Raw genomic sequence first — 26,237 nt, forward strand, 5'->3', positions numbered from 1 at the left:
GGTGCAGGTGTGTGCCCCCCCTGGTATTAGGTATTATTAACCCAGTACATACTTCCATGGATCATTCAATGTCCCATATCTCACGACTCGGCTGCTGACCGACGCTCATCTCCTGTTCAGTGTCCATCCTGCCCATCCCCATCCCTTCCTCGTCCCCTCTCCTCTCCTCTTCCTTTAACTTTCCGTTCCCGACAAGCGAGAAGAAACTCATTACTGAAAAAGAGAAGAAGCGAGGCGATTTCTAGGTCAGGTACATACACTCGCTTGCTCGGTCTCTTTCCAACTTTCCATCCTCTCTCCTTCGTTTCCCTCTTCTACTGTGTCTTGCCCGGTCGCTCGTTTCTTCGCTCGCCTCGGGTCGTCGGCTCGTCTCTTAGTCGATCTATTTCCTGCTTGGCAGAAGCCGCCAATTCCCCACCGCACCGTTGAAGTCGTCATCGTGCATTCTTCCCACTCAAGAGGCAGGATCCCTCTGTTGTGTGTGCCTTGGTAGCAACAAACGAAACTTGAACAACCAACAATACCCATCTACTTGTCGCAATTGCACATATATTTCCGAAGAACCTCGAATACCTCTCTCTCTCCGTCACGCGCCGGCCTCAGCTACTACACCACTGTACATACACTCGAATCCGAAGGAAGCCGAGAAAAAGACGAGAATAGCGATCCAACGATCAACTACAACAACAACAACAATACCCACTTTAATTTCGCCAAGATGCCGTCCATCCTCTTTCGTCGCGTCGACTGCGACGCCAACCCTGGCGACGCCGCCTGCGAGAAGCCGTCGAGCGGCGACAAGGCAACCCCCATTGTCATCGGAACCCTCGTGTAAGCTTACCTACTATATTCAATCCCCTTTGCTCTTGCTTCTTTCCGGGGGTTTGTTCGGCCCCTTTGTTTGGGATCATTTGGTTTGCTGACCCTCTCGCTCGGATGCAGAGGCACCGCTTTCGTCGCGCTCTTGGTTATCCTGTGGCTCCTCCACCTGCGAAGAAAGCGTAACGACCAGAAGGAGTGGGGTAAGGATCCGCAAGAACTGGAAGACTACGGCTTCGACGACGGCTCGTCCCGGCCCTCCAAGGGGGCCAAGAAAGACAACCGGATGTCCAACCTACCCATGGCAGGAGGCAGACCGCAGGACAACCCCTTCGGAAATCAGGCAGAGGTGGTGGCAGGAGGACGGTAACCCAACATGCACACGTCGCATTGGGAGAAAAGGGACATGGGAAAAGGGGGAAGGCAGAAAGAGGGAAAGGACAGGGAGTGGAAGACAGACAGGATTGAGGCAGTGCCGTCACGAACCATACGACAGGTGTTACCGGAGTTCTTTTGTTTCGCATCTTGGCATGGGCTTTTTGGGGGTGTTAATGTACGACTAATTGTATATTGCACACGCAGCAGCGACGATCGGCTGGAAGTGCTGCCTCCTATGGAGAGCAAATCACACAATTCGGCTGCATTTCTCTTCTTCAATTCGGATCTGGTTCATTGGAACGATACCAGATAGTGACGGGGAAATGACGTCTTGGTCTCGTCACAGCCTGCATGCCTACCTCGCGCCAGTTTCGCAGCCAACTGTTCGGGACAAAGTGATAGCGCTGGGACTAACGAGGGCTTATCTGACGGCCGTTCTCAAGAGTTACGCTTGTTATATCCGAAGCACTACTAGAGTGAATGCGGGTCTACGGGGAGAGGAAAGAAAAGTCAAGGCAGAGAAAGCTCACCAAGGCCAGATACCCGAGGAATGCCACGGCTTCAAAACAAACAACACGCAATTTCACGTGTGGAATGTGTCAGTCACTGTGTGCGCCAGCTATCATCTGAGTCGCGCCATTCAAGTCATGCGTAAATACGCAGTTCCATTTCCCTTAAACTCAGGCGAAGTGTCTGTCTAGGACGTAAAGTAATGAAGACTCCTCCTTCCTCCTTCCTAATCAGCCCAAGATGACGACGGCGCCGCCTTCAATGGCGAGCGTTCCGTCTCTTCCTTGCTGCTACCTAACGCCCGGGAAATGAACTGTGGCCGAAGAAACCGTAAATGTAGAGGGGAGGGCCAAACCCCCCAGTCGAGCTCGTCCGAAGGAGTCTCGAAAGCATGCCGAGGGGAGGACTTAAACGTAGTCCTCGGAGTTCTCGGAGTCTGGCTCGAAGCGAGCACGCTTGCTGGACTGGAGAACAGCAGCTTCATCATCGCCGCCGTCGTCGTCATCCTCGTCGACGTCGCTGAAGCCATCGTCGGAACCGTCGCCGTCGGCGGGCTCCTTCTTGATGCTGCTGCCGTCGTCGGAGCCGTCGCTGTCGCTGGGCTCCTGCTTCTTCTTGATGAGGGTGTTCTTGAGCGGCAGCTTGCGCTTCAGGCTGGGGCGGACGGGGGCGGCCTTGGGGGGGGCGGGGGGCGCGGGGGCCGGCGCCGGAGCCGGAGCCGGAGCCGGGGGCGGAGCCCATGGCCTTCTCGATGTTGGCCAGCTTGATGCAAATGAAGGCAAATGCGTCCTTGGCGGCCCGTTCGTTGTTGAAGCCGAACAGCTTGTGGTAAGCGGTCCAGTTCATGGCGCTGATGGCGTCCTTCTGTTTCACGAGATTGGTTAGTTTGTCGGGGTTTCTTCGAGGAAGTTCCTTGTTTCCTCGGCAGGTTTCTGCGTTTTTTCTGCGTTTCTTCGGCGAGGTTTCTTGTTTCTTCGGAGAAACGACGAGATCCGCGTCACCGGAAAAGTGCGGCCGGAGGAGGGCCGGAGGAGGGCAGCGAGACTGGGAGGGGTGGGGGCCGGGTTGTGCTTGACAATATGAGATATTACGATAACTTACGTGCTTCTCCTTGAGGTTCTTCATGAAGACGGCGATGAGCTTGATGTCACGCTCGGACAAGTTGGTGGAATCGGTCTTAGGCATCGTGAAGGTGGTGAGTGTTGGTCTGGGGACGATGATGGTAGGTGATGATCAGACGGAAGACCTTCTGCTTTAGTTGCAGCGTGAGAGAAAGAGGTGTATGATGTGGTGAAGTCTCGTCTGAGTGAGACTTGCGACTGAATGTGGGGGGTAAGTAGGAAAGATGTTGCGGAAATGGCAACTCTGGGGGAGTGAAAATTCCGTAGAAGTAAGAGATATGGATGTCTAACGAGGGAGGCTGACGTGCAAGTTGCAAGTCCAAGTGCTTGGATGTGACTTGTGAACAAGTATTGTGTCAGGTGGAAAGAAGAGTTGTGGGAGTGGCAGGTCTGGGGGGAGTGAAAATTCCGCAGAAGTGGGAAGCATGAAAGGCGAGGGAATGCAAGCAGAAGTGATTGTCACGGAGGACTCACCGGCGCAGGCAAGCGCCAGTGAGACCCACAGGCGCCGACGTGGGGTCGAGGGGTAGTGTGCCTGCGATCTTTGTAAACCGGTAGCAGTATAGTCGCCGACGTGGGGACGAGGGGTGGTGCGCTGGCGACCTCCGTTCCCAGGCAGGCATGACAGTCGCCGACGAGGTTCAACTCTTGCCCCAAGGGATGTGCGTACGCTATTCGTGGATGAGCGCCAGTCACTGTTTACTCGATATACGGATATGTGTGTGTGTATATATCGACTATCGGTACATATTATCATACTCGTCGAGCTTTCAGGGGTTGGACAGGCTATACGATAGTCGGGCGTTGCTGGAATGAAGACTAACGGATAGACGTGAGCCCAAATGACCACGACTCCCTAAACTGGGAAGGAGGCGATACTGTTCACGGGGTCTACTTGCCCCGTAGGCTCCATCGTGAGAGATACGAATTCAGTTTGTCAAACTTTACTGTAGGCAGTCACAAAAGCGGCGTGCATCCAACACCCACAAAGCACCACCGGCATGTCTAAGACAAATCTTGCTAGGCTTATTTGTGTCGAATCAAAGTTGAGGGGGTGAAAGAGATCAGGTTTCACAAATAGCTTGGGAATAACCAAGCACTTGCAAGGCAGTCCGTCTCCTGGAAGAAATATCCACTAGGCCTTGCATCCGTGCTTGGATATGACCTCGATGTCTGTCGTGCAATGGTTCAGTGGTGAAAGCAAGAAACAAAGCATTGGTTCTGACAGTAAAAGTACAAACGCGTGGCACCAAAGGTTCCTGCTCGGTCTGCTCCGGCTGGATATTATACCAAAGAAGACTTGACTGATCCAGCAGTTTTGGCCTCTATATTCTCTCAGGGAGCCAAGGGAAATCCATTTGTTCTGTCTGGGTTTCCAGCTACCACCTCGGAGATTCTGTCCCTCGTAACACGCAAACAGCAACAGCCTTGTCCGGTAAACTGGATTCGAGGATGTTTGCAACGATGTCTACAAAGGACTGACCGATAGATGGCTTGTCTCAAAACTATGTTTCATAGAATCTATCGTGGATAAGAGAGACCAACCCCAGTATCTGTGCCTGATTAGCAGTTGCAACGGGACTACAGCAGCTCTTCATTATGCGGTTATTTTCGTTGATTGTGTGGGAGTTTTTGGTTCTCATCCAAAAATGCAGTTTGCATATCTCGTATTAGCACCGCATCTGACTCACCATGTGTTGTCCATCTCCATTCACCCAGGGGATATTTCGCTGACTTCGTTCGAGCCTTCCAGCCAGCCCTCATGACAGAACAGATACATGTATATTGAATGTACACTTTCCATCGAGCTACCGGAAGTAGCTGGACCCCTGACCTGAGCCGTTTCGCGGGTTTCTTATTGGCCATCAGAGAGCCCTATGTAGCGTAGATAAGTAAAAAGAAGCGAGATGAAGCGTGTAGCAAAGAATCAGACTTATATCTATTAAAGTGGGAAAACACTCAAGTCTGAGATTTTGAATCAAGGAAGAAAGCTGTAACTTGACAACCGGTTTGGACAATGCATACGAATATCAAATCATACCACCTGTGGTGAGATATTAGTTAAGACCAATAAGATTACTAATGGGGCCGGCCATGGTTCAAATCACTGTCAGATCACCTTGCCGTCAGTCTCGTCTCTAGCCCAATGACAAAGAGGTCCTATCTGCCGAGTAGAGCCATCGCCTATCAGTGAAAGTGATATGTATAATGAAGCCTGGCTGACAATCTCATATTTGAGAAGTCCAGGCCTATCAGTGACTGATGGGTATGCTCATGAGTTCTATCGTATCAGTCCTTGAAATTTTGGACAGACAGACTGCTATGGTCATCGAGCGCATTGGGAGATAACATAGTGCAAGTTGCCATAATGCATGTACGAATGAATGTGAAGTCCGGCCCTGCAAAGTGAAAAGAACCTCGGAAGCCTTGTGAAGGCATAAGACAGCAACGCAGTTACTCTGGTGACCGGACGCCATCACAAATTCTTTGGTTGAAAATGTATTTGAAGGATCCCAAATGAGACGAATGTGATTCTGTAAAGGAAACGTGCATTTGAACCGAAATTTGAAATATTTCTAAGATATCAATAGTGTCGCTTTCATCAGCCCCGTGACCGTAGCTGGTTGATGAAGATGGCGTTGATGGAATGTATGGCTGGCGACCTGACCTGCCTGTGATTTCACCGCCTTCCCTCTGGAGAATCCCCGAGAGGTCTCTTATCTTAGCACCTTGATAGATGCATATCAGAACCCCGGGCTAAGCAATGTACCTGGGAGGATGCTAGTGGCAAGCTTGCCCCACCACAGCCAGCTCGTCACTGGAACTAGCAGCAAGTATCACCGGGAGAGGCTTCACTTTATTTCTGGTGATAATCGCGACCCGACCAGCAACCCACGTACAGCGAACCCCCTTTCCACGAGAAACGTCAACGACCATGGCCAATTCAGCATCCAGCGGCGAGCCGTTCTACATCCGGTACTAGTACGTCAATCCTCCCTTCCCCCGCCTCTGTCAATTCCCATGCGCGCGTACAGTCCCCCAGCCCAGCCCCATCGCGGGCCACCTACACGCACCCTCGTCTGCTGCCCCATGGTTGACCAGACCAATCACTGACCTTGCGCGAACCACACACAGCTCCGGACACAGCGGCCGCTTCGGCCACGAGTTCCTCGAGTTCGACATCCGGGTGGTCGGGGACGGGCGCTCGGCGGTGGCGCGGTACGCCAACAACAGCAACTACCGCAACGACAGCCTGATCCGCAAGGAGATGTGCGTCTCGAGCCTCGTCGTCGACGAGATCAAGCGCATCGTCCGCTCCTCCGAGATCATGAAGGAGGACGACGGCAAGTGGCCCCAGAAGAACAAGGACGGCCGCCAGGAGCTCGAGATCCGCTTCGGCGGCGAGCACATCAGCTTCGAGGTACGTCTGGACCAGGCTAGGAGACTTGAGGGGTAGAGGGGGGAAGGGAAGAGGAATGGAAGAATACGGAGCGGGAGGGCTGCGCGACAATCCCAAATCGCGTAGTGATGAGCGAGAAAGAGGCTTGGAGGCCCTTATGATTTACCTGGAGCACATGCTGACCCGACGCTTGATACAGACAGCAAAGATCGGTTCGCTCATCGACGTGACCGAGTCCGCCGACCCGGAAGGCCTGCGCGTCTTCTACTACCTCGTCCAAGACCTCAAGGCGCTGGTCTTCAGTCTCACGTCGCTGCACTTCAAGATCAAGCCCATCTCATGAGCTGCGTAGCGCTCTACACTACGTTTTCTTGGTCAGACACCCGAGTCGCTCCGGGACCGATGTCGAAGGCGCGCCGGGTAGCATTTCGACAACAATGAATGGGATTGGAAGGGAAGGGCAACAAAATGAGCTGGGGAGGGAAGCTGCAAAGGTCACAAAAGCCAAGAGGGGCGAGCAATCAGCGCGGGTGTTTAGACACGAGGACTTGGAACGAGAAGAGATGACGATGATGCACAGTAAAATGTGCGTGACTTTCATGAATCATGTACACCGAGTCTTTGACTGATTCGGTTCTGTCAGTAGTGTTTATGCGGTCGGTGGCCCCCCCCCCTTCGCCTGTCTACCCAACTGTCCGAGGCTGGAAGAAAGGGATTCCCAAGAAGCAATATACCCCCCAATGCCGCGCGACGATTTACGAAGAAGTAAATAATTCGTACGCCGCCGTATGCTAGATAACAAAGTCCAAAACCCCCTCCGTCGCCGTTCGCTGATGCTATGTATGTATAATATGTGTATCTTTGATAAGTGGCATTGGATGGTAATCCCGAGGTTCTGTTCCAATCCTCAAATATGGACCAGCCAGCTCGGTTTCCCAATCCGCTGCCAGTCCAAAAGCATTTCAACTCCTGCCTCATCAACCAGACCCTCTTGAGAATTTCGACTTGGCCACCCCTTGTTCCATGATATCGTTGGCCATGACAAACGTATTCGCGTAAAAAAAAAGATATAGCACGCTGCCCTCTGTAGTGGTATCTTTGCCCTGCTCACAGTTCCGAGGGAAAATAGTAAATTGTACCTCCCCAACACTCTTGGAAGTTTTCTCGCGGTTCCCCCGAGAACCACCATCCGGCAAAAGAAGAAAAAAAGACCACCGCTTTCTGCCTTGAAGCCCGTACGAGTTTCACGCCGTATCGAGACGTACTCAGCACGAATCCCGCTCAGCACGAGCCCCAGGGAGATAGGGATCTCGCCCTCCCTGGTCTCTCAACCGGTGGCGTGAGGATCATGAGGATTCTTATCTGAACTCCATGGCTCCGAAGCAGCCCCTATCCTCGACATGCTTCAGCTCCAGTTGTTGGAATCTGGATCGCAGGAAAGTTAGTCAATGTTTTCCAGACCAATGCTTTTTTCTCTCTCCCTAGAATGTGGAGTACTCACTTCTCGCTCCTGCTGTGGAAGTAGATGCCGCTGATGCCGCCCTCCCGCTGGTTGAAGCAGATATAGTAGAACCCCTCGAAGCTGGCGCCGTTGATGGTGCGGACGCGGTGGTCGGGCACGAGGAAGTGCTCCTTCCAGCGCATGAATATGTTCTCCTTGTTGTGCAGGTCCGGGATGTGCACGGGGCCCTTGCGGGCGTGCTTCGAGTACGGGCGGAAGGCCGTGAACTTGTTCCAGTGGTTCAGGTCGATCTTCTCGGTCGCGCCCCAGCTGTCGTGTTTCGTGATGAAGTGGTACTTGGATCCGATGATCTCGCCCTCGAAGTAGGTCGTCAGGGTCGGGTTGTCTTCGGTGAGGCCTGTTTTGTTCCGTTTGAGTCAGCAATTTTGCTTAGGTATGTTCTGAGGTTTGGTTTATGGACCCCAAGGCGGGCGAGCAAACGGTCGCCAAACGAAGGTGGCTCCGAGAGCTGGCCCTGCGCCTCGACTGGGTCGCAAACAAACGAGAATCAGTTGGTTTGATCCAGATGCTGAACTGACCTTGAATCTTCAAGTACCCGCAGAGGAAGGATTCCTTCAGGTCGACGTACTTGATCTCGACCTGCACGTCGTAGATCTGGCGCTCGGACTGCTGCGTCCCATGAAACTTGCTGCCCGGCCGCAAGAACGACGAGTATGACGTAGGCGTTATCTGTATATGCGAGATTGTCAGCGGCCGCAACAAGCTTTCAGAGACATGGACACGTCCAAAAGCAAAAGTGTCTCGTGAGACAGTTTGCGCTTGGCGCTTCCTTCCGAGAGAGTAAGGCGGGATGGATTTTGACAGTGGATATAGATAGGATGTAGGGTATTATGTGAGCGCGAAGGATGCGTACCCTAGCATTGGAGAAGTCGTAGCCCATTGGCGGGTTGCAATACTCATGCTGTATTCTCCTAGACATGATGCTGCTGCTGCCGGCTTCCGCCTTGTCGCAGTCTGCCAGCGTTGACGGGGCCACGCCTTCGAATGACGTGGTGGCACTGTGACTCGTTTGCGCATCGCGAACCTGATCCCTGCTGCGGCGATTCCGTCTCGGCGTCCTATTGTCGTCTTCTTCGGTTTCGTCGTCTGCAGTCTTAGTGGATGACGATGGCGGTAGTGCGTCGCTATCGAGGTGGTGTTGGTGATGATGGTGGTGGTCAGGCCCGGGCGTGGTTTCCGCCGTGCCGAGGCCGCTCCTCGAGTCGGGTCGGGGCGATTCCGTATTGGATCGCGAATCGATGTCGTCGTCTATCGTGGACTGGTGGTGGTGTGGTGTGGACGAGGTCGAGGCGGGCGACATCATCGTATCTTCGCCGCCGCCGCCGGCACCGTGCATGCTGATTTCTTGTCCGTCGGAGTCATCCCCGTGGTCGGCGGCAGCGGCTACGGCTGGTGTTTGCCACGAAGACGAGGGAGTGGCGGATGCACGCCATTCGTCCGGGCAGGCAGAGCTATGGGACCGTGGCGGCAGCTCTGGCGGCGGATTACTCGACGGCGTAGGCATGATTACGGCTTCCAGCAAACAAAGCTGCCGATGGAGTTGGGGAAAAAGTTATGTTAGGTAGGTAGTTATGCAAGTGGAAGCAAAGAGTCGCCGTTGCTTGCGGTCGAAGGTAGTAGCTCCAGGCCCGGCACGTAATACCCCAAAAGCCTAAACAGAGGCGGCCGACGATATGCAATAATTAGGTACTTTTACAACAAGAGACGACGGGAAGAATACAGGTGATAAGAAGGGTTTCCAATGGCAAGAAGCGGATAAAAAAGAAGCAGCAGCAGTCTGGTCTGGAGCAGCCAGCTACTGCTACCTACGCAATACTGCAGGTTCGAGCACGAAAGAGTGCCACAAGCTTCTTTTCGTCCGATTCGCCAGCCGATGGATGATGTGAAGACGGCGTAGGGACCAGGGCGGGAATTGGTTGACGAAACCACCCCCGGGCCGGTTAGGATGGGATGATGCTGTGTTGTCGTGTTGAACGCGGAAATAGCGAAGCCAAATGGCGACGATCGTACAGTTACAGTCCTGGTCAGGATTGGGGGGCAGACTCGTATCATATGCAAAGACAGACCGTCAACGGAGTTGGAGGTGGCAGCCCAAGGTGTCGTTGGATGTAAGTGAGACCGGAGGCAAAAGTTGAAGGGTCTCTCTCTCTGGCACATAGCATGGGGGTTGCAGGCTAGCGAACCAGTCTTAGACGGGCGACCACTATAAGAACGAACCCCCAGAAGAGCGTAGTGGGCAGGGGCAGGGGTAAAGCGGTGCCGGTGGTGGTGCATTTCCCATCCATTCCTTTGCTCCTCAGCCCACTTTCCGCCCACCTCCCACCTCGGGCTATCCTCCTGACTGGAAGCCGGGGGATCTGCCTCTCAATCAAGATAGGCGCCTATTGTACGTAAGTGGTATACAATGCCATGCCAGAGGACCCGGCCCCATCGCAATGCAAAGTTGGCAACGGACAGCTGACGATGAAGTGCGCCTGGAAGAGGGCATGGCAGAATCAGGTGTGAGCGGAGCAGGCGGGTGGGTTTTTTGTCTGGTAAGGTAAGGGAATCGATGCACAATCCAGACCATCGCGTAGACCGCGTAACCCCAAGAGGAGAGAGCCCAGAGCACCACCGAGGAAAGTCCCCTACGCCCGACAGGATGTCTCGATAGGGTAATCGCACGAGCATTCTTCCCATCTAATAGACCGCCTTGTCCATGCAAGTATCGTACGTTCTTTTTGTGCATATACCTTACTCAGGCACACCAGTAATTTGCTATAAACACCAGCACGGAGATAACGCATCGCACCCGACAACTTCCATCTTTTGTCGGAGGTGAGGTGTCAGGTGAGAGCTGTTGCCATCGTCAGCTCATGGTCGAAACCGCCTGATGCTGAGGCGCCAACACAATAGTTCCAGTCTTCCAGCGGGCAGCTCCGATAATGACGCCGAAGGTTCGACATGGAATGCGTGCTTTTTTCCTGCTGAAGAATGGGTCGGTTTTTTTGCTGCTGGAGCAGGGCGGGAGTTCCAAGCTCGACAGTCGACTGCGGGACCCTCCTCTAGCGCCCTCGACACTGATGATCAGATTGGCTGTTGGGCTGGGATGGGGGCCTTGGGGGGCCCAGGCGTACCCCGGGATTTGTCCGTTGAACCAGGCGTTACGGTTACAGGGTGGTTCAGGCGGGATGGTACCTAAAGCTCCACTGACGAACGTGCGTACCAAGCACCCTTCCGCTGCCACATGCAGCCAGCCCTGAGCTGCGAGGTGCGCAGGTGCTGTCACCCAAGCAAGCGCCATGCGCCATCCCCTACCTACCTGATCATTGTCTCGAATACTGCATAAGGGTTCGCGATAACAGTTTTGTTTGTAACGCAGCTATATATATGTAGCTTCTACGTCGTGTTATCATTGGCTCTGTTCCTGATATTCGTGGCCAAGCCCTTTGAGCTTGGGTATCCTTACGTCTAGGCTGATGGACTGGTGACGTGCTTGCGGCCAACCCAGATTCCATGCTAGAAATTGTCTCATCTCCTGCCGGTTGGCCAGTCACCAACAAGAACTTTACAGACGCAAGACGTACAACTTAAAAGCGTTGTAATCGGAGCACCCACTTCACATGCAGGTTGCCATGGGAAGAGGCAATGGGGAAGCATCCCCATACTTGAGCTTGCTGGGTATGGTGCAGTTCCCAGGACGTCTATGTCGTTGACCAATACGGCAACAAGGCTGCATGTCGACAAAGCCAAAGCTATGTCATACGGCATACAGCGAAAATGCTTCCTCATTGACGTGCACCGGGAAGTCTGGATGAACAGCCAATGAGATTTCGAGCGTGCAGCTCCGAACTCTAATGCTGCTCACGATGCCGGTATGAAAGTCTGATGGGACCTTGACGTTCCCGGCTGCCTGGTGAGGTGTGCCGCTGTCACTTTGTAGCCGACGCTGCCGCGGCCGATTCTCTATTGTTGGCGGGGCAGAATCCGGCCCAAACCGTATTCTAATTTGGAGCAATGTCGATTGCGGACTCGACCGCCTCTTGAGTTCGGAAGCCGTTGAAGTAGTGCCGGCGGAAGGGATTTAACTCATCAGCTGTAATACCGTCGCTGGTCTGCTCTCTCGACTGATACTCGAGGAGAGCTTTCTGATCGACCTCCGAGTCTGGCAGGCGCCGGTAGGTTATCAGCCTTCTTGACCATTTGTTGAAAGCTTGCGTACAGACCACCACGATCTCCATGCAGGGGTGTTTCGGTACGCCTATTTCTTGGTTTTCGTCGTTGGCAGTAGGCATCCAGAAAGACAAGCGACCGTTGTCTACCAACGTATCAGTCGCAAACTGGAGGATGTCGTCGAGCATGGCGACAAAGCTGTAGGGCTTCTTGGGTGGGACATATTCCGGCAGGTTCCACATCACTCTGGACTTCTCCACGACCCACGGCTGGTTCACAGGGTCTCTTGCGCCCAACACCTTGAGGCCTTCTCTGACTCCGTACGGGGGATCGCAAAGGATGCCGTCCAGGATTCTGGCTTTTCGCACCGGGCTGTTCGTCAGGTCGCAGACGAAGCAATCTCCCAGAAGATTCTTGAGACCATACTGCTCGAAGTTGCCCTTCATGCTTTTCTGTTCGCCGTCGCCCCTCACACTGCGCCCGTCTATGTCACTTCCGAAGCCAAGAGCACCCCACTGTGCACAGGCAACCGGAAAGCTCCCAGTCCCCGCGAATGGGTCGTAGAATATCTTGCCAGGCGCTGCGAGGGCGATGTTGGCAGTGATGAGAGCCAGTTCACTGTCCATAGACGTGGTCGATATGTAACCTCTCTTTTTAAGATCGAAGGTTTGGATGATATCCCTGGCAGATATCGCAATGAACCTACCAAAGTGCACTTTCATCGGGGCGGGCAATTTCCGAGGGACGGCCCCGAATTCCCACTGCTCGAAGATTGTGAAATCTTCCTCGGGGTTGACCATCTTGATCTCCCCGTCGAACGGTAAGTATCCGAACGAGTTGATGAGCGCAAGCCTCTGCTTGTTGGATCTCGAGCCGTTGAAGGCATCCAGGGAGAACTTGAAGCTGGGCTCCTTATACCTGGGCCACCACTGCGAAGTCTTGCGTTTCACTTCGTCATGCAGTTCGTCTAGGGTATTGCCCGTGCCCCAGTGCTCATGTATACTCTGGGCCAATATTGACCGCTTGACGATTGCTTTCGCAGCAGCATCGGAAGGGAGCTTGACAACACAGAACGGTGACTGCAATTTTCCAGAATCAGCGGCCAACTTCGTAAGAAAAGTGAAACGGGAAAGCCGTGGGTTGAACAAACCTCGAGATCATAATGCAATATTTGCATATCAACTCCCACCACTACTGCGAGTGCCTGTATCTCCGGAATCCGGAACGTCTCGTGAGACTGGCTGAAGCGAATGAGATACTCCATCATGCACAGACCGAATTCTTGGTATCACTTGCGGTTGATACGAAGACGAAGACACTCCAACCTGACAGTTGGTTCAATAATCGGACGCACGCTTGGATTGTCATGCATTCGTGGACATGCGCCTATACGATACCTAATGCCTTTCCACTGTTGCCCTGATTTGAGCCCAAAATGGTTTTTTGTGGTGGAATAGGATGTGGCATGAAATCTGAGGGGGGTGTGAGTCAATCAACAAAATGGCCGAGTGCTAAGGATGGCGCCAGTCCTAGTTGATGCATAAGCTCTGCCAATTGCATGACACAGTTCAGCCGTTTAATGATATGCTCACCTGCGGATACCAATTTTCGCAGCAAACCTCGGACACAGTGCGATTGCCCAGGAAAGCCGAAATCTTCGTAAGAGGAAGTCACGTTTTCGTCAAAATACGCGCCTCGGTGTCGTTGTATCAGCTCTGCAAAACCCGACCGTCTAAACGATTCAGTCGCCAATCCTGGACTTTGGAGCTGAGAAACCCAGTGACGTCTCCCAAGCACGCCAATCCTGAACGAAAGATGTTGTCGTTACCCGAGCCGACTGTATATCAGTCGTCGAAATGCTTCACCACCTATGGCACCATGAGCTACCCAGACCCGAAGCAGCTGCCCAGTAAGGGTAAGCCATGGAGTGTATTGCTTTCGCAAGATTTCATCCATAAGGTATGTCATGCGTAAGACATCTTCGTTGTTTTGCTGTCCATGGCTGATGCCGCAGATTGATTTGACTAGGTCGACGTGATCGTCCCTGCAGAGTCAGTGGATAGGATCAAGGAGAAACTCAGCAACGACACATTCGCCCCAAAATACAATCGTGTAATCATGACTCTTGGAGAAATTCTCAATGGCGAGTTCTTCACACAGTATATCAAGATCGGTATGGATTATCGTGTTGCTACAACCGCTGTTCTTTGCTAACCAAAGGGTATGAGTGTAGGGAACATCATGATGCTTTCGGAATGCAAGATAGGAGTTGCAAACGTCTTCACGTTGAAAAATGGTAATGGGTGCTATTCTCTCACGTAGAAACCGAACTAATATTAGTGTAGGTCAGCTCAAGATGTACCTTGATAAGGAAACATACCAGAGAGCCGGGCTTGTCGGCCAACCTCACGGAGTCAAGGGGAAACGTGGGCTTAAGCCAAGATGGGGTATGCTTCCAGCCAATCCTCACGAATTCCATCAAGCTGACCACTGGATTTAGTCGTCGAGTATGATCTTCGAAGTCCCGCAAGCTTTCCAGGCAAAAAGGGCTTCGACAGACTGGTATATGCGTGCAAAAACGTGTTCAATCAGCCGCTTACTTGGCTGTTTCTCAATCTATCTCAGAGTAAGTACCCCGGGCTTGTGTTGGTGGTTGAACCTAATAAAGCTGCTATCTAGCCCCTGACCCAGATCCTCTCGCAAGCTTTGCGCCCGTCAAGTATACCTCATCGTCATTCGTCACGGAGAATCATCATACTCTGATACCAGTGATCACGCCGCCGCAGTCTTGCTTGGGTAAGGGCGGCAAACTCGACTTCGAAGAGTTCGCAACAGATATGTATGAGTGGCTATCACTCATCAGGCTCGACAGTCCCAGGATAACTGCTGGTGACAAGATCGACCCATACCTTTCGCGATACTCTGTCCCAAACACGCAGGGCGACCCCAAGCCAGTCACTCTCTGCAAGGTCAGCTGGCAAGGCTTTATTGATCCCAGCTGGACCAGACAGGTCCTGGTGGACTTGATTGTTTCCACCTCATCCCGCTCCTGGTTTGCAATGAGCACAAGCTCATTCGAGAAGGGGGTAGCCGGAAAGGGGGGGCGATTGCATAGTTTTGCGACCAGCTAACTCCCCCGGTGAATATGTGATGTGGGACGTCCATGGACACGAATGAAGTTGCTAGTGGCAAACTTCACTCCTGTCTCTGGCGGACATTGCGGTCATCCAGGTTTTGTTCGCCTATGGCGTCCTGGACAAGGCGACGCAATGCAGCCTGGCCCTCTTCTGTGTGGAAGTCGTCGCGACCTGCCAGCTCCTCAATCCTCCTGCGGAACTCGGGATCAATATCAAGCTCTTGCTCCTCTGCTGGTGTCATTGTGCCAACGGTAACCGCCATACCCCCCGGGCGCAGGGGGGAGCTGGGAGGTGGCAGTTGCTCCCTCGCCAGGAGCAACCGATCCATTGGATAGGGTTTGGCCCCCAGCTTCTCTCAGGTATTCGGCGACCTGGGGAAACTCATCCTCTTCGGTAATCTTCTCCAGCGCTGTCTGGCCTTCTGCGTTCTTGGCGTTCACATCGATGTTCAATTCTTCCACCAGGACCCGTGCCGCGGCGACGCTCTCAACGACGAAGAGAGCTGTTTCGTTGTCTTCGTCGCGCAGGTTGATGTCGACGTTGAACTCCCGGATCAGGGTACGGAGGAGGTCTAGGTGCTCATAGCTGGCTGCGGCGTGTACGAGGGAGTAGCCGTGCTCGTCCTGCCCCGATGCTAAGGTGGGATCTTCGCGAAGGAGGGGCAGAAGCGCCGGGCTGTTGTCGGCGGCGAGGAGGAATGGGTTGCGCGACATGGTGGTTACTTGGTGGATAGTACGGATCCTAAATTTCAGGTATCCTGCGTTTCAACTTTGGTTCGTCGTGGTGTGACTTGCGTTGTATCGTCTTGGGATTCGCTCTCGTGGTTTTGAAAATTTGGGATCTGAAAATCGATCAAATTGGCGTAAATTCGGTATGACGCATCGCTGGAGGCCCGGCGGGATCCCTTTGCCCCGCCACAAAATTAGGTGCCCAGGCAGCCAGTTGCCCTAAAAATGGAGGGGTAGCTAAGCGAAATACTGGCTTGCATCTAGCCCGCAGCTTCGCCCTCTTCTCTGTATGCGCCGCACTGTGTCGCTGTTTACCTACCTGGAGACGCAAGGAACCAACAGCGGCTGTCAATCAAATCGGAATAGCATCCTTGCCAAAGGGCTGAGCATCAAAGTACGTGAGATCTAAGCCGCAAGCCCACGAAAGACACCGATGCTTTCGCTGGTAACCTTCGTCCACTTCACCGTGCTGGAATCCATCCTACCCCACCCTGCCACTAACATTTGGGCAAAGGCAAACAAACCTACCTACTGTACGTCTACAAACGACGGTACTGGTCACATCACACGAGGATTTTGTGAGGCGCTTCCCGACTACTCAACTCTAGGCACCTTCCCTCCGAGGCTGACTTGAAAACCATAAGTCGATTCGGTCTGGGACGTTCCTCCCAAGCTTTCCTTTAGGCTGAGTGAACTCATCTGGAATCATTCTTGGTGACTCATCCGGGGTCTAGTTGCTGCTTGGGCCAAAACGCTCACTGGGCCGTCGCCTTTCTTGACACCCGTGGATCTTTGTCAAAGAGTACAAAAGCATACTTCAATTGCCCGTTTCTCGCATACCCATATTCCATACTGCCAAAATACCAGCCTTGACGCGTATATGAGCTTGCGAGTGCTCAGACGAGCCATCTTTCCTTCTGTCGTCTACCACAAGATCTGCCTCCTTGCAACGGCTTCGACGTCGTTCAAACGATCGTCTCTTCACCCATACCCTTACACCATTTCCACTCAACACCCCAGGAGCTTCTGCCATTCCACACATCTAAGGATGGAGGCTTCTACCAAGGTCCCATATGTGGACCAAGACCCCCAGGAGATCGGCACGCTTGTTTCTGGCCTCAATAACAAGTCGGCAAAGAAGGGCTACAAGGCCAAGAAGACGAGCTTCAAGGTCCAAGATTCCCCAGATGGAATTACTGTCGACTCGTGGCGCTTCCAGGAGTGGGATTACAAGAAGCAAGACTTGCCAATCTTTGCCCGAGGTTTGTTCACCACAAAGGATCGACGTGGCCGGGATGAGATTTGCATCAGAGGCTACGACAAGTTCTTCAACATCAGTGAAGTCAACGAGACGAGGTGGCCAAAGATTGAGAAGAACACGCAGGGACCGTACGAGCTTACGCTGAAGGAGAATGGCTGCATCATATTCATTGGTGGCCTAGAGGACGAGACCTTGCTCGTGTGCAGCAAACACTCGACGGGACCTCGATCGGATACAGAGATCAGCCACTCCGTGGCCGGTGAGAAATGGGTGGACCGTCAACTGGCTGCCATCGGAAAGACTCGAGCAGATTTGGCAAGGGAGTTGCGCAAGAGAAATGCAACGGCCGTTGCAGAGCTCTGCGACGACGAGTTCGAGGAGCACATTCTCGCATACGGCCCTGAGAAAGCCGGACTTTACCTGCATGGTATCAACATCAACGTTCCCTCCTTCACCACATACCCTAGCAATCTTGTTCAGCAGTTTGCAGACGAATGGGGTTTCCGCAAGATCGCCGTACAGGTGTTCGACGACATCGAGACGACAAGAACGTTTCTCGAAAAGGTCGCCGAGACCGGTGCACACGAGGGCCAGGACGTGGAGGGTTTCGTTATTCGTTGCCGCATGTCGCCAAGCCCTACCGTGACTCCGTACAGCGACTGGTTCTTCAAGTACAAGTTCGAGGAACCATACTTGATGTACCGACAGTGGCGTGAATGCACCAAAGCCTTGATCGCCGGCAGGCCTCCAAAGTTCAAGAAGCACCTCAAGATTACCGAAGAGTACCTGCTGTATGCCCGCAAGAGACTGGCCCAGGATCCCCACCTTGGAAAACTCTACAACCAAAATCACGGCATCATCCAGCTGCGAGACGACTTCTTGGCATTCAAGCAACTCAAGGGCTCCGAGGCCGCCAATTGGGAGATAGAGATGGGCGAGGACACTTCTGCACTCATCACCAATGATGTGGTGATTGTGCCAATCGCCACAATCGGCTGCGGCAAGACCACTGTCGCAGTTGCCCTAACCCATTTGTTTGGCTGGGGTCACGTCCAGAACGACAACATCACTGGAAAGAACCGCCCGAAGCAGATGACACAGACTGTGGTAGACCAACTCGCGTACCATCCTGTGGTTATCTCGGATAGAAACAACTCGGAACGTCGCGAAAGAGAACAAATCATCAAGGATATCAAGATGGCACATACAGGTGCACGCCTCATTGCCATGAACTTTGCCCACAACGATCTCGATGAAGTCCGACGAGTCACCCGGGAGCGTGTGCTGGAGAGAGGTGATAACCACCAGACTATCCAGGCCCATTCGGAGAAATCCAAGGTCATTGGCATCATGGAGAACTTCATCCAGAGATACCAGCCCTGCGATCCGGAGCAAATGCCTGATGCAGGCTTCGATTTTGTTGTCGACCTTGACGGCGCCAAAGACAGCCGTGCCAACCTGGAGACCATGGTCCAAGAGCTGCACAAGAAGTATCCTCGTCTGGTACCCGAAGTCCCTTCAGCAGAAATCATGGACGAGGCAATCGAGTCTGCCCTAAACAACTACAAGCCCAACCTCCGCCACAAGATCCCCGACCGCAAGGACAACAAAAAGGGCAAAAGCTCCCAGGTACAGCAACAGGCCAAGGCCCAGAAGCCGAAGGCTTTGGAGTACATGTCGGTCTCTGTCCCGTCCAAGAACGTCAACTCTGCTTTGGAAGATGCATTCAAGGGCGCGGGTGCCGAGACGTCCAAGTTCTACAAGCAGCTCCAACTCACCCGCCGCGTTCAGCCCAATTTCCACGTGACATTGATGCACAGAGCCGTCTCCAAGGAGCACCCCGATCTGTGGGCCAATTATGCCAAGATGCACTCGGAGAACACGGACCCTGACGGAAAGCTGGGGGAGTGCGAGATAGAGCTCGAGCGTGTAAGCCTCCTTTTCCTACCACTTTTGTATTTTCATGTTTGACTAATATCTCTATAAGGTTGTTTTCGACTCCCGCATCATGGCTATCGTGGTCCGTCTGGTAGACCCCGAAGACCGCTGGAAGTGCGTCAATGCTGTCGCTCACATCACGGTTGGCACGCGCGACGACGGTGTCAAGCCCAAGGAGAGCAACGATCTGCTGGCCAAGTGGATCAAGGAAGGGAGTGGCAAAGAGACGGGTATTGGTGAATGCGTCTTCAAGCCGAAGGTCGTGCTCACGGGCGTGGTCAAGGGTGTGCTTTCGCGATAGGTGGACGAAACTGCTCCCATTCCTATCAGAGAACGTCGCGTTGCAGGCGGCTCCGTCAGTGGAGATGGGCAATCGTCTAAACGAACCAGATATTTCAAGCGAGGCAAGTATGGTGATCGAGGCCATGATGGCGGTCGAATCCAAGATGCCGGGCGTGCCGGATACCGCGGACGTGGATCCCACGGGCAGCCATATCGCGGGCGTGGCACTCCTGGCCGTGGTAGCGCGGCACGTGGAGGAAACGCAAGCAGTAGTGTGCTCACCTAGGACCTCGAGAAGATCATCGATATTGATTTGCCTGGACGACATAGATATTAGTTCGCCTAGTGCGAGCCTCCCTTGAAGGAAAAAGAAAAAGAAAAAGCAAAAGGAAATGTAGCGACATCGACCACCGATTTCTGGGAGAGCAGAAAAAACAACAGTTAGCAAGATAGTATCGTCTTCTTAGCTGACATATATGGCATTTCCTGCTCCGACACGATCGACCAGTACATGTGATAATTCACTCGCATGTGTGTGTAGTAAAAGTTCACCGTATGATGTGGATTCGGGTCTCTCTCGCCGTGATTCTTTCAATGTGTTTGCCTGTGGCATATCATCCCGACATACGCTGCCCGTGTAAACCTATCGTAAACCAGACTCGTCCTCGGGCCTTTTTCCGGTTTGCCCATCCAAACGCCATATTGGGTTGTTTCTATTCCAACATTCGAGTGCCACTACTGCCCCTAGTTTTAATTGCCTTCCAGCTCGTTGGTCACCTCCACGAACCTCTCCCACATATTCCACGCCGCCCCGCTCTTGATGGCCCAGCGCGCGCGGCGGACGCCCTCCTTCCAGCGGCGGCCGCCGGGCCCGCGCTCGGTGATGACCGTGCCGCCGTCCGCGGTGGTCTCGGCGTCAGTGTCGCAGATGCCCGAGACGACGAAGAGGGCGGCCGTGTTGAGGAGGACGAACTCGAGGATGGGGTCGTCGTCGGCCATCTCGCCGCGCAGGATCTTGCGGAGGATCTCGGCGTTCTGGACGGGCTCCTTGCCGGGGCTGACGGTGCTGAGGGGGTGGCGCGACAGGCCGAAGTCCTCGGGCGTCAGGGTGAAGTGCTCGACACTGACGTCGGTGCCGTCGTCGTCGCCCGGGCGCGGGATCAGTTGCCAGCAGAGCGTGGGGCTCGCGCACGAGACCTCGTCGAGCTGCTCGACGCCGCAGACGACGAGGCCCTTGCGGGTGCCGCCGAGACGCAAAGCCTCGGCGAAGACGGGGCCGAGGTCGTCCCGGGCGACGCCGATCATGCGGGCCTCGATCGCGGCGTCGCAGGGGTTGGCGAGGGGCCCGAGCAGGTTGAAGATGGTGCGCCAGCCGAGCTCCTTGCGGATGGGCGCGACGTACTTCATGCCCGGGTGGAAGACGGGGGCGAAGAGGAAGGCGTAGTTGGTGCGCTCGTAGACCCGGGCAACAGTCCGGGGCGTGATGCGCGCCAGCGGCGGCGCGCGCGGGGACATGGACAGGAGCAGGTCGGCCGAGCCGGACTTGGAGGTCGAGGCGCGGTTGCCGTGCTTGGCCATCAGGAGCAGCGAGGAGGCGAGGATCGAGGAGGTCGTGCTGATGTTGAAGGTGTTGTGGCTGTCGCCGCCGGTGCCGACGATGTCGCACTACCCGACATGGAGGTGGTCAGTCAAGGAAAACTTGCCAAGATCTCTTGGAGTAGAGTTCTATCGTGTATTAATGCTCTCAAATACTTACAAGTCCGCCCAGGTATTGCCCCTCAGGCTTTCCCTTGCGGGCGACCACGTCGCTGAGCTCGGCGAGGTCGATCTCGGCGGCGGCGGCGCGCATGGCGGACGAGGCCTCGGCCAGGACGTCGGCGCGGCGGTCCCATCCCGTGAAGTGGAGGCAGGTGAGCAGGGAACCGGTCTGGACGGGGCTCAGGCTGTTGGGGAAGATGAGGGCGAGGGCCTCGGCGATCTCCTTTGCGGTGACGTTCTGCTGCTCCGGGTCGGGCCAGAGGCGCTGGAGCAGCGGGCGGATGTCGACAATGGCCGGCGAATCTACCTGCGCCGCAATGGACGCGGGCTGTTGTGCGTTGCTCATCGTGTGGGATGTTGGTTTCTCGGGTGATTCCGCGTCGCTCGTTGGCGGAGGCGGCGGCGGGCGCAAAGGCGTCGTTTTGTCACAGCTCGCGATGGCGGGGTAGTGAAGCCGTGAGGTCAACTGCACCTTTTTGGACAAATCAGCAGTCGTCAAGCTTTCTCAGACCGTGTTATATGTCCCGAGTCACCGAGGTATTCAATGGCAAGGGAGGATTGCGAAAAGTATCATGTGAGGGAGACGGGGAACGTGGTATTATTTAGTTGACAGGTCCGCAGTGACTCAAAAAAGCATGATGGCAGCAAAGTATGTAAGTACGTAAGTAACGATCCACCAGCGGCATCGGGACGAATTGATGAGACACAGGCAGTTAATACACCCTTCATGCAACGGGATCCCAGTGCCATTGACACCATGTCCATCACAGTAGATGAAGAACGACCTCTGTCATTTTTATGAATGCATCTCGACAGCAACATGATAGCTTCAGCTACTCAGCTACCGCGATACCGATGACGAGGGGCAGGTAGGATCGCAATTGCCCAATTAAGGCACTTTGGGATCGAGCTGTCGCTGTGGAGCCCAGCAGCTTGGATCCTTGCAGGGGCGCCAAAAGCCACAAGGGCGCTCAGTTGGCAACTCCAGCAGCCGGTAAAGGGTCGGAGAGGATTTACCCCAGCGCCGGTCACCAGCAAAGCACAGACCTCTCCAGCGAATTTGGGCCCGGCAAAGAAAGCCTCAGGCGATCTTCGGATGCAGCAACGTTTTCTCGACGAGCAGTGGTAGGACAGGTGGCCGGCATAACACCTCAATTACCTTCCCAACATGTCTGCCCGACTCAATTGCTCGTCGGCGCGCTGCGTCGGCCGAGCTATCAAGACCCAGACTGCCAGCCCGCTTTCTAGAGCTGCGCCCGCTGCAGTGACGCTCTCCCAGACCTCGATATCTTCAACGAGGCACTATGCCGTTGCTTCTCAAGCCTTGCCCACGGCTCTGGGTAAACTCCAATTGCCCCAGGACTACGTCTCCCCGACCAAGCCGCCGACTGCGCGCCGGCCCGAGACCCGCAAATCGCAGATGATCCGCGCCTACACAGCTCTCCTCCGATCGACCCCGTTAATGCTCCTCTTCCAACACAACAACTTGACAGCCGTCGAATGGGCTGCGGTCCGCCGAGAGCTGCGCCGGGCGTTGCGCGAGGTTCCTGCGCCAATTGCTGGCCCCGACGGAAGTGCCCCCGTCGACATCACGGAATCGATCCACTTCCAGGTCTTGCGGACTCGCATGTTTGACGTCGCATTCAAGGTCGTTGAGTTCTTCGATGCCGAGGAGGCTGCCAAGCTGTCTAACGGCTACACCCACGATCTGTCTCAGACGGCATACGAAGCTATCCAGGCTGCCGATACGACGAACCCCAACACAGCCTACGCTCAGATCAGCCCTCTGCTCGAGGGCCCCGTTGCGGCGCTGACATTCCCGACGGTATCTCCAGCTCACCTGGCTGCTGCACTGAAGGTTCTGGCACCTAGCGCCCCCCGATTTCCCTCCTCCCACCAGGAGGAAGAACCCCGGTTACTACGAGCTGGCAGCCCAGAGCGGTCTGCAGAAGCTGCTGCTCGTTGGTGGCCGTGTTGAGGGCAAGGCGTTTGACTACCAGGGCGTCCGATGGGTCGGCGGTATTGAGGGTGGTCTGGATGGTTTGCGCAGCCAGCTTGTGTACATGCTCCAGAGCGCCGGGCTGGGTATTACTACGGCTCTCGAGGGCCACTCCAAGGGTCTCTGGCTCGCTCTCGAGTCCCGAAGGTCGCAGTTGGACGAGGAGCAAAACCCCAAGAAGGAGGAGGGAGAAGCCCCCAGCAGCTAAAGTGTGGATGCTGTACGAGAAAGATACCAAGGTGTATAAATGTACAATACAAAAATGTACCAAATAGAGGCCCAAGCCCAGAAGACCTGGGTTCCGGTTTTGTTACAATGTCAAATACTTGAAACAGTACATCTTGAGTTGCTCAGCAGATCTCTAGAACAACGCCCTACCGAGGCGTGTTCAATGGAGGTCCGTTGGCATCAGTCTGAAAGCGCAATTGGGTTCGACTTGCAAATGAGGTCCATGTCCAGTACAAACATTCTGACATCCTTGTAGCTTGAGGGTTTCAGGCACAGCAATTAGCTTTTATTAGTCAGTGAGCACCTTCCGTTGGTAGCTGAAGGATAGGAGCAACCGAGGATGCTGCATACATGGAACAAGTTGAACGAATTTTGGCTTAAGATATCGTATTGATTGATGAAAAGGACGTACGACATTCGATATCCGTAAATGGATACCTGCAGAACACGAGCCATTCCCGCCGATGCACCGAAATAGATCAGTGACGGATTGAGCTACAGGAACTGGTTCGCGCTAAGAGAGGACCCTGCAGGTCATTGAGTGAGATGTGGGCGGAATCTGCCGTTGCCGATCCCCAGGCCAGACAGGGCAGCAGCTTTGTACTTGACGCTGCGTTGCGTTGCGTTGCGTTAGACAGACAGATCCGGCGCAAGCGCTATCTATGCGCATGCATTCCTCCAAAGTAAACTTCAGCTTAAGCGTCATTCCCTCACCGTCACTCTTCCTGACTGCCCGCCTCAGTCTGCCTGTATTACGGCACACACCGACTTCTGCCTCTTCTTTTCCTGTTCTTTTTGCAATTCGGCCAGCTCGCCGGAGGAGAACACACATTGGGTGCAACATTGGAATGCGCTGCCGTGAATTTGAAACTTGAGGACCCCGAAAGCTTGGACTGGAATAACTTAGCGAAGCAACACCGACAAGAAGCCGAGCTAAGCAAGTTGGACCATTGCGACGACCTGCTATCTCCGAACCTCGAGATTTACCGACACACGACGAAGCCACAGTCTCTCTCACGTACGAAAGCTTCTCTGCAAAGAAGAAAGCGACGCACACAATACCAGCCCGACCCGAAATTCCAAAATCCTGCAACACGACATCACCGAGTAACCCAAGAGCACAGACAGGCCGCACACCATGGACTTCGCACCCTACCAGTCCTCCCCGCCGGAGCACAACCGCCCCCTGGTCCCCTCCGCGAACGACGGCGTCCCCTCTAGCCTCCCCGCGCGGCTCCTACGATTACCCGCGCCGGCCCAGCAACATGGCCTCGCCGCCGCCGCTGCAGCACCCCCAGCCGCAGCGTCAGTGGTCCTCGAGTCTGCCGACGGCGGACCGGTACAACAACACGAGCCGGGGGCTGGAGGCCGGGTTCGGGAACAGTCCGGCTACGGTGGCGACAAGTGGTGGGGGGAGGGTATATGAGTGCGGGCGCGGGCGTGAGCGAGTTCGATACGAGTCTGGGGCTAAGGCTCGACTACGAGGCGGCGGCGGCGTATTTGGCGGGTCCGCCGGTGGGCGCGATTTTGTTGTTGATTCTGGAGAGGAGCAGTGATTATGTCCGGTGAGTGAGAATTTCTGTACCTACATCAATCGATACGGGATGGATGGCTGGAGCCAGCACTGCTGGTCTTCTGATTCTGGGCTGGAGCTTCGCCTCGAGTTGGATCAGCAAGACCTGGCGCCAATGCTGTACAGGGGAGATTTCTGAGGACTGTCAAACGTTTTAGCATATTATGGGCATGGCTAACAAAAACTCGACAGATTCCACGCGTGGCAGTCCAGTCTGATGTTCACAGCCATCTTCATCATTCATCTTATCTTCTCATGGTCCACGTTCCTGAGCTGGGTCCTCATCCTTGCTGATCTGGCGCTGATGGCGTTCATGGCTCTGAAAGCATACAGAGATGCAGATACTCTCGATAGGTAAGTCCTGCTCATACCATTCCGAGATTTGGCGTACGGACAGCTGACCCTGCATCAGATATGAGGTGCCCATTTTTGGACAACTCGCCAGCCGAATACTAGATGACGAATAGCCGGAGCAGGGCGATCGGACGGAATTCTGACAGATGACGGTTAATGAGAGCGGTGCAGCAGGGCTGTTTATGAAACTTGCATTGGTGGTGCTTGACCTGCCAGGGGTTGTTGATCAGGAGATGAGGAAGCTTCTTTCGCTGTACGTCTTTAAGCAAGTGTTGTACATATACCCCGGGCTGCCTCGACTGAGACATAATACATACCTATTCGATAGTATAAATGGTGCTAAGGTTAATGATAATGATCATGTCCTTGGGTTTCTTCAGTATTAGCTGGACTGAAGGATCGTCTTCGCCCCTGACGATTCTACCGGTTCATCCTTTGATCATGAATCTTGGGACAGTCTTTGCCAAGGTTACTCACGCTCTACAAAGACTGTATATCAATTGATACGAAATACACAGTGATATCTGGCATCAGTACTCATTCCTTTCTTCTTTGAGTCTAGGTAGCTGATCATCACATGTGTCATCTCACAGCAAGTATCAGCCAGTGATGAATCTTGCCCTGATAGGCCCTGACAGTTCCTACCCTCATCCAGTGTCTCTCTTTAGAGATTGATGGTGAACCTCACATGTAGTGCAGGTTGAGGTTTCTTACGTACTTCTATCGTCGATACCCGAATCCAAACATCTATTGGTAGCCTATTACAAGTATCTTGCAAGCAACCACTCATATACGCAACGGGATATCATGCGGAGATCGGTAAGCCGCGAGGATGCATGCTAAGAGCCTCTGATACCTCTTAGAGGCTCTCGCCGTTATTTTAAGTCATCTTCTGCGCCTTCCACCGGGTGTCTCAATACCGCCGACTCTTCTACCATTTTTTTCTTTACTCTGCTCCGGTCATAAACTTTCTAACCACTTTTCAACTGGGACCAGATCCCTCCTTCGGCGAGCAGGCACTACTTCGTAGTTCATCACGCACCTTCCTTTTCCACGCTTCCCAGTTCCACTAAGCGC

General features: G+C 54.1%; 11 protein-coding genes across 11 annotated transcripts; 6 read left to right on the top strand and 5 right to left on the bottom strand.

Annotated features, from left to right (window-relative positions):
- Positions 1 to 718: 718 nt before the first annotated feature.
- On the top strand, positions 719 to 1,189 carry PG986_004523 (uncharacterized protein; the record flags this gene model as incomplete). The annotated part of the gene is made up of 2 exons (XM_066840745.1): positions 719 to 831; positions 943 to 1,189. 2 exons carry the CDS (start codon positions 719 to 721, stop codon positions 1,187 to 1,189), a joined length of 360 nt encoding a protein of 119 aa, XP_066703372.1.
- Positions 1,190 to 2,114: 925 nt separating this feature from the next.
- Positions 2,115 to 2,892, bottom strand: PG986_004524 (uncharacterized protein; the record flags this gene model as incomplete). Its single annotated transcript, XM_066840746.1, has 3 exons — positions 2,115 to 2,469; positions 2,528 to 2,751; positions 2,809 to 2,892. The coding sequence occupies 3 exons, from the start codon at positions 2,890 to 2,892 to the stop codon at positions 2,115 to 2,117; spliced, it is 663 nt and encodes a 220-aa protein (XP_066703373.1).
- Positions 2,893 to 5,763: 2,871 nt separating this feature from the next.
- Positions 5,764 to 6,571, top strand: PG986_004525 (Mago nashi protein; the record flags this gene model as incomplete). Its single annotated transcript, XM_066840747.1, has 3 exons — positions 5,764 to 5,810; positions 5,964 to 6,249; positions 6,428 to 6,571. 3 exons carry the CDS (start codon positions 5,764 to 5,766, stop codon positions 6,569 to 6,571), a joined length of 477 nt encoding a protein of 158 aa, XP_066703374.1.
- A 1,015-nt stretch (positions 6,572 to 7,586) lies between these two features.
- PG986_004526 (Glucose-induced degradation protein 4-like protein) lies at positions 7,587 to 9,254 on the bottom strand (the record flags this gene model as incomplete). The annotated part of the gene is made up of 4 exons (XM_066840748.1): positions 7,587 to 7,653; positions 7,730 to 8,087; positions 8,269 to 8,419; positions 8,604 to 9,254. 4 exons carry the CDS (start codon positions 9,252 to 9,254, stop codon positions 7,587 to 7,589), a joined length of 1,227 nt encoding a protein of 408 aa, XP_066703375.1.
- Positions 9,255 to 11,733: 2,479 nt separating this feature from the next.
- On the bottom strand, positions 11,734 to 13,166 carry PG986_004527 (S-adenosyl-L-methionine-dependent methyltransferase; the record flags this gene model as incomplete). The annotated part of the gene is made up of 2 exons (XM_066840749.1): positions 11,734 to 12,981; positions 13,053 to 13,166. The coding sequence occupies 2 exons, from the start codon at positions 13,164 to 13,166 to the stop codon at positions 11,734 to 11,736; spliced, it is 1,362 nt and encodes a 453-aa protein (XP_066703376.1).
- A 171-nt stretch (positions 13,167 to 13,337) lies between these two features.
- PG986_004528 (uncharacterized protein) lies at positions 13,338 to 15,033 on the top strand (the record flags this gene model as incomplete). The annotated part of the gene is made up of 6 exons (XM_066840750.1): positions 13,338 to 13,385; positions 13,475 to 13,861; positions 13,931 to 14,075; positions 14,248 to 14,349; positions 14,403 to 14,528; positions 14,582 to 15,033. The coding sequence occupies 6 exons, from the start codon at positions 13,338 to 13,340 to the stop codon at positions 15,031 to 15,033; spliced, it is 1,260 nt and encodes a 419-aa protein (XP_066703377.1).
- A 64-nt stretch (positions 15,034 to 15,097) lies between these two features.
- Positions 15,098 to 15,752, bottom strand: PG986_004529 (uncharacterized protein; the record flags this gene model as incomplete). Its single annotated transcript, XM_066840751.1, is given in 2 exon segments — positions 15,098 to 15,270; positions 15,290 to 15,752. 2 exon segments carry the CDS (start codon positions 15,750 to 15,752, stop codon positions 15,098 to 15,100), a joined length of 636 nt encoding a protein of 211 aa, XP_066703378.1.
- A 1,063-nt stretch (positions 15,753 to 16,815) lies between these two features.
- PG986_004530 (RNA ligase-domain-containing protein) lies at positions 16,816 to 19,267 on the top strand (the record flags this gene model as incomplete). Its single annotated transcript, XM_066840752.1, has 2 exons — positions 16,816 to 18,957; positions 19,016 to 19,267. The coding sequence occupies 2 exons, from the start codon at positions 16,816 to 16,818 to the stop codon at positions 19,265 to 19,267; spliced, it is 2,394 nt and encodes a 797-aa protein (XP_066703379.1).
- A 731-nt stretch (positions 19,268 to 19,998) lies between these two features.
- On the bottom strand, positions 19,999 to 21,352 carry PG986_004531 (uncharacterized protein; the record flags this gene model as incomplete). Its single annotated transcript, XM_066840753.1, has 2 exons — positions 19,999 to 20,913; positions 21,005 to 21,352. The coding sequence occupies 2 exons, from the start codon at positions 21,350 to 21,352 to the stop codon at positions 19,999 to 20,001; spliced, it is 1,263 nt and encodes a 420-aa protein (XP_066703380.1).
- Positions 21,353 to 22,174: 822 nt separating this feature from the next.
- PG986_004532 (mitochondrial 54S ribosomal protein uL10m) lies at positions 22,175 to 23,213 on the top strand (the record flags this gene model as incomplete). The annotated part of the gene is made up of 2 exons (XM_066840754.1): positions 22,175 to 22,864; positions 22,932 to 23,213. 2 exons carry the CDS (start codon positions 22,175 to 22,177, stop codon positions 23,211 to 23,213), a joined length of 972 nt encoding a protein of 323 aa, XP_066703381.1.
- A 1,158-nt stretch (positions 23,214 to 24,371) lies between these two features.
- Positions 24,372 to 25,273, top strand: PG986_004533 (uncharacterized protein; the record flags this gene model as incomplete). Its single annotated transcript, XM_066840755.1, has 3 exons — positions 24,372 to 24,637; positions 24,999 to 25,160; positions 25,219 to 25,273. 3 exons carry the CDS (start codon positions 24,372 to 24,374, stop codon positions 25,271 to 25,273), a joined length of 483 nt encoding a protein of 160 aa, XP_066703382.1.
- Positions 25,274 to 26,237: the final 964 nt, after the last annotated feature.

The sequence above is a fragment of the Apiospora aurea genome (assembly GCF_038362705.1).
Source record: "Apiospora aurea strain CBS 24483 chromosome Unknown utg000003l_segment0_segment0, whole genome shotgun sequence".
Lineage (NCBI taxonomy): Eukaryota > Fungi > Ascomycota > Sordariomycetes > Amphisphaeriales > Apiosporaceae > Apiospora > Apiospora aurea.